The 15,611-nt window shown below is 31.2% G+C and overlaps 1 protein-coding gene across 3 annotated transcripts in view; it reads left to right on the top strand.

Annotated features, from left to right (window-relative positions):
- LOC148628055 (mannan-binding lectin serine protease 1-like) overlaps positions 1-12,190 on the top strand; it is a 35,268-nt gene extending 23,078 nt beyond the window's left edge. For all 3 annotated transcript variants that reach the window (XM_088584104.1, XM_088584096.1, XM_088584088.1), the window contains exons 14-16: positions 9,007-9,154; positions 10,012-10,133; positions 11,351-12,190. In XM_088584104.1, the coding sequence (XP_088440230.1) occupies positions 9,007-9,154; positions 10,012-10,133; positions 11,351-12,052 (972 nt within the window). In that variant the 3' untranslated portion in view covers positions 12,053-12,190. The remainder of the gene's footprint in view (positions 1-9,006; positions 9,155-10,011; positions 10,134-11,350) is intronic.
- The last annotated feature ends 3,421 nt before the right edge of the window (positions 12,191-15,611 follow it).

The following is a 15,611-nucleotide window of genomic DNA, read 5'->3' as shown; positions in this document are numbered from 1 at the left end:
GGACTTGACTTTTTATGAGCAACTCGGCGGAGAAGCAGAGGACACTTACCCCACTGGTGCACCTGGTCCATGCTCCCAGTTTTTAGTGGAGTCCGAGTTGCTCATTTGCTTTTGTTATTTTGTATGAATGAATTTAGTTACTTTATGTTCTTTGTTGTGTATGTCTGTTTTCCATGTCTGGTCTTTGTCCCTGGATTACATTCTTTTGATTACCGCTATAATCTTGGTTCCCTTGATTACTTTTTCTCGAAGAGAAGCACAAATAAATCCTAAATAAGTCAGACCCAGTTTCGATTTTTTTAATACCGATGAAACAGTTTAAACTTCAAGTTAGATGAATACTTATTTACCTACTTCTAAATGCTGAAATTGAATGATAATAATATTTATCTTTATATTGAACAATACAGTTCCACAAGAAAGCGAATGATACAGGGAGGGGAGAAAACTTTAAAATATCGTATAACCAACGAGATATAAAATACTAAATATCAATGCAAGCTTTTGTGTGAATAACGTTTGCTGCAACATCAGTACAAAACAGTATTTATTGTTGTTATTAAAACAAATATATAAACTTGATTCAATCAATGATTGATTGAATCAATGAAAATACAAACTGTTAAATGTTGTTATATTCTTACATTGCGACAGTAACGTACCTTTTCCATCACTGGCTTGGATTGAGACTTAAGAGGATAAACATTCATTAATAGCGGTGATAAAGTTTAAAAGTCCTGATAAATCAGTGCACAACTTTAAAAAAAATGATTTTCCATTCAATCGAGGAACTTCTGTGTTTCAAATGAATTGACTAAATGAAGGAAATCGTGGATGTTGATTGCTTTATCGGCATCAAAATGAAATTTTGGGAAAGAAAGTTCTATTACTGATGTATTTCATTAAATAAAACAAATGTAATTACTTCAAATTCACTGTAGATAGAATTAGAATTTGAATGTTTTTTTTCCAAATAAATACATCATTGCTGTTATAATATGACATCAGTACTGAGTTCAATGAGGGTACAATAACGCTAGAAGCAGGTGTTTTTAACGTTAATTTTTATTTTATTAATATATATATATATATATATATATATATATATATATATATATATATATATATATATATATTACACAAGGAAATATTATATATATATATATATATATATATATATATATATATATATATATATATATTTATTTTTATTTATATAATATTTCCTTGTGTAATGTTGATTTGTACAGAAAGACCTAACAAACTTAAAAAGAATAATTAAAATATCAAGTGAATACTGGTTTACAATTTTGCCATCTAAATGAAGATTATTTTTGCATAAAAATAAAGTTTATATAGATTTGGTACGAAATTCCAGGATTTTTTAAATTGTCTTTTAACCAATTTCTTTTTCGTCTTATGGTATTTCGTTCTTTTTCACTCAAATGAATAAATAGTCTTTTTTTCATATTTACGGAATGCAAGTCACCTAAGCAAGTTTTTCAAAGGGACGTAACCAACCAATACACGACAACCTATTTGGCGGTCTCATAGGGAAAAGGATTAAGGGTACATGTAGATATATGTCTTGAAACTTAAGCTATTTACACTTCTGTTAGTAGATAAGTGGTTGAAAAAAATAGTCAGTCATCGAAGTACTTACCGCAGCTGCGATAGGTCAAATATTTAAATTAAAAATCTACTGCTGCCCATTACTCCAATCAGACAGTGAACCAGTCTGTCCACTTATAGAGGTAGAACAGTACTATTTCTCATTATTTTAGATTGACCATTTGTTTACCCTACTTACGTAAATACTTCCAGACACTGTGTGCTGATACACAAAATGTTTTATTAATTCCAGATTCTAGCATTATTATACTTTTAAAAAAATACATTATATTATTTTAAATCCTTTTTATACAAATATTTTTTGAAATGTATGAGCCTTTCGCAGAAAAGATGGAAACTTTGACCCCAACACTCATCTGCTATGATTACCAAAAAAACGAGACGATTATACTATGACTTTGCTCACATTTTTGGTTAAGGATATGAAGATATGATTGGAAAAAAGTCAGTTTTTAGTACCGTCTTTGTTTTAAAGGGATGAATTTTTTAAAAGTTTTACTATTGGCGCCTATAGGAAATGAATAGTACCATTCCACCTACAGCTACTTCCCTTAAATCAAGCTTTTATAACACGAAGTCAAAGTCGGGAAGATAAAAGGTTTATTGATGAAAAGGTTAAGCACATGAGTTGTTTGACCTGTTTTTGTACAAGGTTTAATGACTCAGAACAATATAATGAATTTTGAATTGTTGTGAGACGTGCAGATACATGAATGTACGGATGGGCACTGGTATACCATGATACGTTCGGCGAAATAGGGACTCGTCAGATAATTTGCTTCGAACGTTATATTTAAGGTCAATGAAGCTATCTGCAGATTAATATTATAAAACATACTTTCTATTTGCGTGCATGTATCTGACGTTTCTTTGGTTATTGTTAGGTTACCCACTTTGTTATAAGTAAAGACAATTCTTTTTTTATATATTCTTGTTGATGAAAAAAAAAATTACAGTACAAACGTGCACGTTTTCATTAGAATAACCACATAATAAACTATCCCCATAGTAATAAAATAAACCAGATTAACTATATAGTCACAAGTAAACTTTATTTATTTTATTAATTTATCTAACAAACTAAAATGCTTGTGCTAATGGTAAAACTATAAACATTGTCGCAAATTGCATTGATATAACGCCTTATGAAAGTTGCTTTCACAGTTTGTATATCATAATAGCTACTTATTGCATTATATAAGTTACTTTAATTTGCAAGGAAAGAAGCCTTATATAAATATTTGTGTGGGTATCACGAACGCACTGCGTTTACATTGAAAAGATAATCTTGTACTTAGCGGAGCAAAATAAATTGATATAAACTATTTGCTAACCTATGATAAGGTTTAGATATCTTAGATATCAAATACATTAATGAAAATTTGAACAAACGTCTCGTCTTAAGAAAATAAATACACTAAACTCCATTTTTTTGTCAGAATTCCTAAAAATAGCTTATGGAAAAAAAACTACCAAAACTGTTTCCTTCCACAAATGTAAAACAGCAACATTGAAATTGCAAAGCAATGGTCCAGCATGATATGGAAAATCTTGTCTGGTTTCCTTGATTATGATGGTGAAAATAGTCAAAGTACACTATCAAAATGATGAGTTTTTGATACTATGTTTCACCTACTGCCTAATTAAAAATATTGTTTATCGCGAACAAAATGTTCGGTTTAGGCAAGTGTTCGGTTTACCGAGGTTCAAAAATCACTTTAACTGGTATAATGGGACTTTAATAAGTGTCTGTTTCAGACAGGTTTTCGATATTTTAGAGTTCGGATTAGACAGGTTTCAACCTAAATATATCAGTTTGTTTTGAACCTTGGAATACTGAGACCTAATTAAACCAAACAAATTTTATAGTCCGAAGAAGGTTCAGTTCAGTCAGGTTTCACTGTTGAAAATATAACAGAAAACTGAAATAAATGTTACTGAAATCCTTGTAAAAATCAGGCAAAATGGAAAAATCAGAAAAATGAACGACAAAGTAAACTCATTAAAAGATAGTTTTTCTTTTGGAAAAGACCATCATTTGATCTCTGCATCACTGGATTTGTTCAGAAAGTTTTCAATAGAATGTTAGAAAAATGAGGTTTTGATCAGAGTTATATGCCCTTGAAAGGCTCATTTAAAGTGCATTTCTATGAAATTATAACTCAATTTACCAACATTTTTGAAATACGTACTGATCTATGCTCATTATTTTTTTTACAATTATCAAACCTGACAAAACCCCGACAACAAAATATATAATATTTTAAAGCTATTATACTCGGCGTCACATAAATAACATACTGTTAAAATTTGAATAAAAATATTTTCTACGACTTTATTGACACCAACCGTCGTTTAAATTGTCTTAAATGACTTGCTCATTCGTTTAGCCAAACAGCTTCTCAAAAACAAGTCGCTTATTAGCTTAAATCATGCGTAACAAATCCTTACGGGAAAATCCCATACTAATATCCGCCATGTTGGTTTTTACGGGACGATTTGTTTACAAACGAAGTTCGTAAGTTCCCGTCGAACTCCGGTGACAATCGTCTACTTGATCAACTTCTCGGTATTGTACGTTGTTCGCGTAAAATAAATCCGAGATATCCGAAATAACGCCGAAATGCATTCTGGATTCTTCGGTTTTTGGACAAACCATTTAAACGTAAACAACATCTCCTAGCAACCCGATCACTGTAAACATGGCCGACTTTTTACAATGTAAATATTGGCACCTAGAATTAAAATCTGACCGGAATTTAACGATTCAATGTTTAGGGAGAAGCCGTTTGGCTAAACGAATGAGCAAGTCATTTAAGACAATTTAAGCGAGGGTAGGTGTCAATAAAGTCGTAGAAAATATTTTTATTCAAATTTTAACAGTATGTTATTTATGTGACGCCGACTATAGTCGAGGTTCATTACTGCATGCTCATAAAATAATAATAATATTCGTTGCTTGCACACTGAAATATTCAAATCTTCTTTGCACATCCATATTTCACGTTGAGAAAAAAATAATATGCATATATCAATAACAATAATGTATTTTACGTTACTTTTGCACAGTTGGGAAAGTAACACTTTAATACTTATGTCATATTACGAGTACGTATGAGTTTAAAAAACGGAAAAGTTAATTACTGTTCTAAAAGAGTAAAAATAAATGAAATTTTCTCGGAAAATACCAAGCGAATCAGTGTTTTGTCTTGCCCACGTGTTTAACATAACGATAAATATAATTTCTTAAAAATAAAAACTAAATTTTAAAGTTTCCTATTACTTTGAGCCAACAATATCAGTGTTCATTTTGCATTACATTGAATTCATCGTTTATTTTAGTTGCTTTGTACGTATTGTTTTGTTTTTTGGTCTGTGTTGTGTGTGTTTGTTTCCTTGTCTGGTCTTTGTCCCTGGATTACATTCTTTTGATTTCTAAGAATCTTGGTTGTTCCTTTGATTATTCTTTTAAAGGATTGATGTTGCTTTTGTGTGATCGGTTCTTATCATTGTTAACATATATGGATATGTTGCACTCTTTGTTATAAATATAATACTAAAAAACGTTTGTTTTACGTAGTAAAACACAAACCGACATTGAACCTTTGTATCGATCTATACATATACAATTAAGGGACGCTCGGTTCTGTAGATAACCACTTTGTTTTGTACTGTGGTATTATTATGAAATGATGGGTAGTAAGTTCGTGGTTTTGTTGGAAGTTTTGAAAATTTGAATAAACAATTAACATGCACTTATCTCCATGTATACAAATGTTACGTCAAATAAACTTCTCGGATTTTCAATATTTATTTGAATAAAGTGACATAATTGAAGGAGCCATATCGAACAACAGACATCATGTCGCCATTTATTGTGAAAAAAATATTGGTTTTAAGTTATAAGGCATGTGTCACTTGCTATTTGTACAATTATCAGTATTTACTCGTTACTTTATTAAAATACTAGGCATACTTAAATTGCTCCCTCTTTTCCTTGGTAATTTTAGTCGTGAAATTTGAGTTACGTAAGATCTGCTTTTAGACACTTTCAGTTGTAGTTGACATATTTGTTACATTTTTATCATTTTCATGAGGGATAAAACATGAATTTTAGTCCCCAACCATGTTTTTTTTTCTGAAAACCAAACATTTATACCAAAGCAAAAAAAAATATGATACAATATTATGTATCTCTACTTGTTTCCATGCTCAATTAGTATAGCAATATGTGATTTAAATCATACACGCTAGTAAATTAGATTTTAAGGAAGTAGACTTATGGTGAGGGACACAACTCATTGGAACGTTTATATTCAGCATTTTACATCAATCTCCTGTAAGCATCAAAGTAACTTGGACAGATTCATTCTGTTTAAAATGAAAGCTTGATAGGCCTTGGAAACTTCCGAGATTCCCCAGATGAGATCAAATCTCGCCTTATATTGTTATAGAAGATGAAAGGTTTGCCTCACTTCCCTAAAACATAGAGACGAGGATTAAACTTTTTATGTACCTTAATTTCAAGAGTGAATCTTTTTTTTACCTAAAAAGTCAGTTTAAGACAAACATTTTGTTTGTATTTATTTTTGTTTCTTCATTCAGGAAAGGTAATTCAAGAGTTTGTGTTTCGTTATCATAGATGTGTTAACAGTAATGCAGTTGAATGCTAATGGTACGGTAAAAAGGTTCCTTCAAACCAAAACAAAAATGTTAAGTAGCGCTACAGCTAAGAATCATGCAAAATGTGATTCATGGGTTAAAAGCCTACATATTTTTATTTTTGATATTTTGTTTGAATTGCCAAATTAAACATAAATAAACATTCACTTTTTCATATAACCCGTGTTCTTAGGAGATAAAAATTATGTCGACTGCACTGTAGATTTCGAAATTAAGGGAGATAACTCTGTAAATGACACTCAAATACAATAGAATCTATTGGATTTTCAATGTTGATTATCTTCTAAGAGCAGGCAGATTTGAATGAATAACTACTTATTTCATAATTTAGACCCATAAAACAACTTAATTACAAAAAAAGAAAAAAATATGCAACCTTTTTTGGGTGGATCACTTTTTTCAGATTTTGCATGATTCTTACAAGGACAGCTACTTATTTGATAATTTATCTTAAATGCAAAAATGCACTTAATTTGTTTTGAAGGACGTTCAATGACATATTGTCGTACCGAAATTGATCTTTTAGTATTTTATAGTTGTTGTTAATATTTTGTTTTTTGCGAAAAAAAATTTTCTCACCGATTGAAAATTGTTTATTGCCTAACAATATTATTTATATAATAGGACTAGTAAGTGCAACCGATAAATAATGCAAAAAGCAGTACAAAAATGACAATAAAAACAAAATATTCTATTGATTTATTCTGTAGCTACTGTTTATCTACGTACAATGACATGAATGATATGAAGTTTTGTTATTAGAACTAGTTTAAACAATTACCCCATACAACAACTACTTCATATATAAATACGTTAAATAAATATAACGAGAAAAAGTATGGTGAATATGTCAAAGAGACACCAAACAAGCACACCGGGATGAAAAACGTCAGCTCATGGGTCTTCAGTGAGCAACGAGGAAATCTTCACACCACAGGACAGGCTGAAACTGGACCCAAAGTATCATTATACATAGGTACAGTGAAAGAATTGCCCTATATACTCAAGTAACACAAAAATTAACTAATGGTGAAAAATAACCAAGATAAACAGAGGCCACAAATTCCTGACGTGGGACAGGCGCAAAACAAATGCGGCGGAGTTAAATTAATTTGGCGTGATCACAAACCTCCGCTTTTAAAATTTGGCCACTGTGGAAAAAATATAACACAATTAAAGACACCCTAAAAATAAGTTCAAAAAGGTCTTACCCTATTGTTACAAGAAGAAAAAACTGAATATAAATTACACAAATGTACAAACAAAGGGCTACTAGCAGTTAATTGTCATGCCAGCTCCAGATCAGTTTAAACCTACAAAACTTTATGTCCCCATCGTTTGAAGAATCAATTCCAATTCTTTCTATGCGGGGTTACATCATAAGATATACAATAAGGGCACAACCCATGTTATGCAGAAAACTTCTTTTAAATATAGTGTTTTACTTTCTATGTAAAGACTCCATTAACGAATCAATGTTAATACCAAAACAAGTGCAATCCTGAACTATTTGACAATAACATAAGGAAACCCTTTAGGAATGAGCATATTCAACGGTTTAGTTAACTTATTGGGCGAGTATCGAGCTTCCCGTGCTTTGTGTAAAATATTACCGTAAAACAAAGAATGACAGATACTCAATAAAGATTGTTTTATTAGACAAATGAAATGTATAGATATGCATTATAAAAAAATTTAAAAAGCAGCAACATATAACTAAATTCCGACTGATTGAAATATCTAATAATGACACAAATTGTGCATTATGCTATAACAATTTCCCTTTCTCTTGTAAAGAGGATAATTGTGTTAAAGTATATTTGATCCATTTAGCTTTTGATGTATAGAAGCTTGATGTTTGTTAAAGAGATATTGTTCTGGTATTATATGAACCGCTGAAATATCAGTCTTATAAAAAATCAGACGGGAGGTGGTTTATGTCAAAAAACCTACTGATTTCAGTTTTAATTTCTAATTAAAAAAATTACAAACCACATATCCAGTATTAGTTTGTCATTATTCGGTTAGTGCACTTTTGATATATAATTGTAGACTGTGCATGAAATTCGCACTTAAAAAGGGTTATTGTTTTTGAATACATTTTATTTTACGATTTTAGTTGGAGATAAATGCACTGTTCAAAAATAGATTTGAATACAAAAGGGTTATTGGTACATAAAATGCATCATTTCTTCGGTAGATTTGTCTACGCGATGAATCACTTCTACCATAGACATTTTCTGAGTTTTTGTTTTGGACTCGTAACTTATACAATTATTTGTAAATTACTCATGTTGCACATGCAAACATTTGATCATTTTGAAAATTTATTCAATTAGCAACCACTTCTTATGCCTTTGAATGGAAGTTAGTGACAACCCCTATTGTTATTTCATTACTGAAAACAAATTGACACAAAAATACATTTTCTGGAAACATACCCAATATTGAGAGTTGTTTTGGCCCACGGTGCACTGTCCTGTATAATACAACAGTTCCAACACATATTTGTTTATTTTCCATTGGTTTTGTTATTGTTTATGTTTTTTTCTTTATTTTTGTTTTTCGCAGTTACTTTGTTATCACACCAGAGATTTTTCTTCGACTATTGGCACCAACGAGTACAATTCGAAAATCTTTTAGTACAAGAAACGTTGAAAATGTCTTATTTATTTTCATTCAATGTTTTAGACCTTAAGTGGTGGTCAATATCTTGCTATATCAGATGCGGTACCTTTGGATGAGGGTGAATATGCATGTGTGGTGTTTGGAGAAAAAGACTGTACAGCGCAGAGGTCTGCAAAACTATCGGTAATACCTGCGTCCGGATTCAATGCACGTAAGCTATAATTAACTACAAAAGGGTACAAGGTTAATTTAGTACAGCTCTATCTTAAAACCAGGGAGAACCTTATATTAAGTGATTGATGTATTTCGAAATTCCAAAATGTTTTTTATTAGAAATCCTCAGTAGATGGCATAGGTACGGTTTCGACAAAAAGAGTAAGTTGGTAACTGGAAAAATATTAACACATAGATTTGGTTGTGTTCTGCTAAAGAAAATTACGGGAAAATTCCCTGCTAGAATGTTACACTTAAACCACAATACATGGCAGATTCAAGGAAGAGTTGTTTTCAGGACGCAACAAATGTATATGAGCAAATTCCTTGATTATCTTGAGATATGATGAATCATTCCTTGACTGGTTTTAAACAGACAAATACTTGATTATAAAGATTTTGATTCTACTGATCTGGTACATAGATCAAAACCACAAGAATAAGCAAAAGCATAAATGTGATGGATATTGGCATCTAACTATATATGTTATTACACTGATATTGTGAGAAACTCAATACGTTCAAATTAAGATTATCCCGATATATTAATGACAGTTTTATTTGGCATAAAAGGATAAGTTTTGACTGATTTGAAATATGGCGTATGTATTTTGTTAAACAGGGTTTGGTGACCTAGTAGTCTTCAATCATATTTAATTAAGACAACATCCGAAACTTCAGTAAAAGATGTAACGTTTGTTTTTAAAGCAAACAAAAATGTTATTCAATTTCAATATAGATTAAAACAATAAACCATATTTAATTGACAGTTATGGAAGATATTTTGGTATAAAATGTATATTGATTAAAACAAACATTCATATAAGTTTGTGTCCCACTTGGTTATTTTTTCAGACTGTGCAAGAAACGTTCTTGTCAACAATCCAAGAGTCAGAATGGTTGGTCGTATAACAAAGGGTTACGACGTGGAAGAGTCGTCGGCTCCTTGGCACGCTATTCTTCGTATGCGTAGTCAGGTAATAAATGTGCACATTATGTGTATGTACATGTTTTTGTTTTTGTTTTGTTTGAAAGAGGTATAGGCGATTAACAAATTTTCTTTCCATTGCCATGAAAACTAGCTACATGAACTGTAAGAATGTTCTATTTCAATTTCTATCATTTTACCTTTCTTGATAATTGGAAAGTTTGTTGAATGTGAAAATATGATAACGTCAAGAACTCTTGGGTCATTACGATGTATCCATCTGCACCATAAGAATCGATTTTTTTTTCAACGTGTCTTAGTTTTCCTTTCCTCTTTCGTCAACCCTGACTTGACCTTTCATGAGCAACTCGGTGAGAATGTTTTAAAAAAGCACAGGATGCTTACCCTACCTGTGCACTTGGTCCATACTTCCAGTTGTTTTAGTGGAGTCCGAGGTGCTCATTTATTTTTGTTTCTTTGTACGTGTTATTGTGTTTATTTTTTCTTTATTGTGTGTGGCTGTTTTCCCTGTCTTGTCTTTGTCCCTGGATTGCGTTCTTTTGATGGAAAATGGAAAGCAGATTTTTCTTGCTGCACAGTTTTTCCTGGTTCAACAAGTATCAGCACGTGTTAGCAACTCCTAATTACTTTGAATAATCTCCCTGTCTTGCTGGCCTTATATTTATTTGCTAACATGTAATGTTTCTTTTGGTGTTTTTCTTTTTTTTTCCATTTATGATGAATTCCTTTATCGTAATTAGGCAAATGTTCCATTCAGCTGAAATGCTGTCTTTTCAGAAAATAACAAAACGATGTATCAACGACAAAAAACCAATATCCATGAAGATAAAAAGACAGTATCAATTATACTAGTGCATACATAAGATTCCCCTTTTCGAAATAAAATTTTAGCATAAAATTAAATTGATATAAATCACGGAATTCAAGCTTAAATTTTCACTATTTTATGTATAGAACTGACAGTGAAATATGACATATTTTGTATATTAAATGATATTAATACGACATAATTTTAATTTAAAAAACATTTAAGCATACATTTGAGACAATGAATTGCTCTCAAAATAAATAGAAATATAAAAAAAATTGGAGTCGAATTCAGTACTTTGCCTATCGTTTGATCAAAACGCAGTCACTGGTAACATCAGTCTTGTGTTAAGGGATAGTTACTATAATTTATTTGAATAATTATTATCAACTGTCAAGTTGTCTTATACCATAACTTTTATTTTGAATTTATTTCAGGAAAAGACGTTCTGTGGCGGTAATCTTATATCGAAATCATGGCTCATTACAGCCGCCCATTGTATACGTCATTTTCACATGGAGTTCAAAGAGGAGTTTTCTGAAGATAAAGTTGATATTTATCTCGGTACTAATTCCTGTAATGGTAATAATGGTGTTAAGTACGGAATTAAGAGATATGTTATTCATCCTAAATTCGGAGAACGTGCCGTGTATGACAATGACGTTGCTTTAATTGAGCTAGACAGATCGGTGGATTTTAATTCGATGATCCAGCCAGTCTGTCTTCAGCCTTATACCATTATCAATAATAACTATTTGACACACAAATTAGGAAGAAAGATAGGCCGTGTCATCGGATGCGGACAATATAATGAGTTTTGGAAAACATCTCCTGAACATCTTCGAGAGGTATATGTTCCATACGTTGACAGAGACGATTGCGCTTCTGTTAACATTGGCAATGGTAATTTCACGGCCAGTATGTTTTGTGCTGGGTATCTTAGAAAAAATATGGGCGATGCTTGCTTTGGTGACAGTGGTGGGTCCTTAACAATGCGTTTGACTGAAAGTCATCCATGGGTATTGGTAGGAATAGTATCTTGGGGCATTGGATGTGACCGAGAGAATCATTATGGATACTATACGCATGTTGCCAAATTTGAAAGTTGGATTCAGAACTACACAAACATAAATAACTGAATCTAAAGAAATTGATGTAAGATTTCATATTATGATACAGTCATATACCTTAAACAGAAATATTACTTTTGAGAAAATTGACTTTGTTTATGTTCATGCTGAAAAATCAAGCACACAATAAAAACGTGTTTAACAGCAGTAGTGTTTTTTTCTCAATAATGCACTTTCAAGAAATAATATATCAAATAGATCGGTTAAAATATGATGTACAGTAAAAATGAAAACAACGTACCTATCAAAATATTTGAGTTGATGACATTACTTGCAACAATTTCAAAAATGTGTTGACATTCTTTGTGCTCTTTTCATACATAATTTAGTAAGACTGTCAAATAAAACTGTGTACCTGACTTCATGGACCGGAGGCGGGTAACAGAAGAAATACTTTGGATTAGCAAGAAAGGCTAAGCCTACGTGCACATGAGATCTCTGTATTATGCTAAGAACGTAACAATTTTAAAAGGAACCAAATAGGTTTACAAAGCTTTGTGATTGGTTTTACGGAAAGGTAAAGAAGATATCTCTTCTTAATTATTTCAGTCAGTAAAGTACATATTCATACATTGAAAGAATCAATTTTAGAAATAATATTTGTTTTCTTCTTGAACTGTTAATTTGTTGGTGGATCACAACCTACACGATCAGAACATCTACATGAATATAATTATAAATACTACAAATACATAGTGAAACAACGGTTTAATATTCATTGTATAGAATTAACTCCAAATAGAAAGACATTAACTTGAAAGAAACAGGAATGTTCAATTTTAGAAATACTTCTTTTTATCTTAAATTGTTAATTTGTTGGTGGATCACAACCTACATGATCATAACTTGAACTTAATTCTAAATACCACAAAACAGTGTTTTTTTTTCGATATTCATTGTACAAAATTAACTCCAAACAACAGAGCCCAACAACAAAGCAAAGAAAACATATGCGAATCTTTACATAATGTTTTGACAAATATTGGAACATGAAACATGAAATATACTACACTATATGGTGTAATCGTCTTATGCGACACTGCAATAGTTTTTGTTTCCAGGGTAACAGCTTGAAAAATTTTCTTGAGAAATGCATCAAATGTGGCCAAGGAACGTGTCCGTGATATTTTTCTCCAAACCTGGGTTAAAATAACAACAACACTAGACGTAAAAGACCGCTCACAATAATAAAATGTTTATACCACAAAAAAGTGCGAAATTTGAAAATGAAGCTCTTAATACAGTAAAGCAACTTTTAGATTTATAACACTATACATATGTAATGCTATGATAAGGAAACTTGGGGAAAATTAATTCTAGTTAATTTAAACTGTAAAAGGCATACTTAATTATTGGTATATAAATATTTATCTAACTTCGTCATTTTTCAGATTACAACTGCGTCATATTATATGTTAGAATATCTGTAAAGGTTCTTATATAAACAAACACTTACCAATAATCGTAACAAATGTTCACGTTGTAGAAAGTGTGATTGCCTTGATCTGTGAGGTTATTTTTTTAATTATCAGTTTTCATCGATTAATGACGTTTCTCAATGCCCGGCAAATAGTTCGACGCTGCAGAATATTAGGAGGTTTTTGGTATTGATTGTATGTATATAATCCTTATTTTACACTTACAAGAGTACATTATCATTAAGTATAGTAACTATTTTAACAAAGATGTTTAAGCTCTCTTTTAGCTAACGATAATGGAAGGTCAATATATTCAGTACACTAAAAGAGACGAAACTCTAAATTTGATTCAACAAGTGACGATGGCTTATCTCAAACTAATATATGTATAATAGAAGTATTAGAAGGAAAACATATGTAGTGGCTGAATTTTGACAGCGTTTCTAAGATAGATATTGTTCAAATATAAAAGAAAAGAGGGAAATTGACACTTACATGTATGGCAGGAAGGTCTACTTGCGTTGTACTCTGTAGAAGATTTGAAAAGCCAGTTTATTGACTTAGCTTAAGAGTGTAGAGCTAGGTAGAACACAACTCTTACAAATCATTGAAACGTTTGTATTCAGCATTTTACATTGATATTATGTAAGCATCAAAGTAACTTGGACAGATTTCATTATGTTTCAGATACAAACATATCACTGATTTCAAGAGTTACATCCCTTACCGTGGGTCTACCTCCTTAAGACCTGATTCTTTAGCCTAATTGCCTTGTCGTTGGTCTGTCACCATGCAGTATTAGTTCGATTATCGTGTGTAACGGTATAATTTTGTGAGTAAAACATGCTGTGTGTTTATTTGGCATTTTTGGGCTTTGTATGTAATTCATTTCATCTTGTCTCCATTTCGAGGTTACTCTAGTACATGTAAGCAGTTACATAATAAATTATTTTACTTACATTATAGCAGTATACATTACATAGGTGATATTAACTTCAGTTGTATATTAACATATATATACATACATAGTTCAAAATATCGACAGTTTGTAGCTTGTACAGAAAGAAAAAATAATATCTCTAGAATCTCTGTTTGCATTGCTTACTTTTTAGAAATTGCGGTTGAAAAAAACACAAAAAAAACAAAGAAACTACAATGGTCTATTTTTATGCAAAACAGTTCAAAATGTCTAATAATATGTTTGTGCATGACGTCATCAAATGTATGAAAAACATATTATTATTGAGTTTTCCTTTTACTAGCACCATCTGCAAATTGTTAAATCGTGCAGCAGATGTAATATGGTCAAGTCAAATGTCAATGGCCAAATTAAAACAGTCCAAGCAAAACAATCATCTTCCTCGCATATAATTCTTATTTGTTTTTGTAAACAAACCGGATGCTTGACAAAATTATATATATGGATTATATTTATTACTTTTGATGTCGGGCTTTCGCAGCTTTACTAAAGGTGTTTTGATTTTTATTGAAGACTTTTTGGTGGTCTTTGTAATTATTTTTTTTTTCATGAAGGTAATACGATGGTGCTTTTATTGCGTTTCACTACATCTGTTCCTTTTTTCTATTTTCTGTTAAAAATAATACGGGAGGGTTTTGAACATAAATATCGATATTAAAATCATATTGTCGAAAGTGTACGGTGTTTTTTAACGGTCACGTCGTAACATATTATGATTATATCCCTTAACTTTCAAATTACTGATTCTTCTCTGATTGTGCTTGCCTTAATCTAATTTTTTGTAAAAGAAATACTCATTTTATTGGTTTTTGCCAGGGGTGTTTCAGATTTGATATTTAGTGTCTGATTCTTACAGAAACCTCCGCTAAAAACTGACTGAATGGTTTTTAACCTCTTTGACTACCCTGTCGAGTCTTCCACGGATGTACAATCCACTTGATGAGAGTTTTTGTGAATGTTATACCTAGTCAACACAAACAGAAAGAGAAGTATAAGGCTTTAGGCTAAACTACAACAAGTTATCACAATTATGTGATAATTACTTACTTGTGAAACTGAAGCATACATAACATTAACGTTACTTAAAATGTGCTCATCAGATTTAAACTTCTCTGGAATTTAAGACTACTCATTAAAGCATACAGAACCCAATAACATTTCTAATGGCAGA

The sequence above is a fragment of the Perna viridis genome, chromosome 1 (assembly GCF_037379345.1).
Source record: "Perna viridis isolate PV_CMFRI_1.1 ecotype Kerala chromosome 1, ASM3737934v1, whole genome shotgun sequence".
In the NCBI taxonomy this organism is placed as follows: domain Eukaryota; kingdom Metazoa; phylum Mollusca; class Bivalvia; order Mytilida; family Mytilidae; genus Perna; species Perna viridis.
This window is presented reverse-complemented; position numbering and strand designations above follow the sequence as displayed.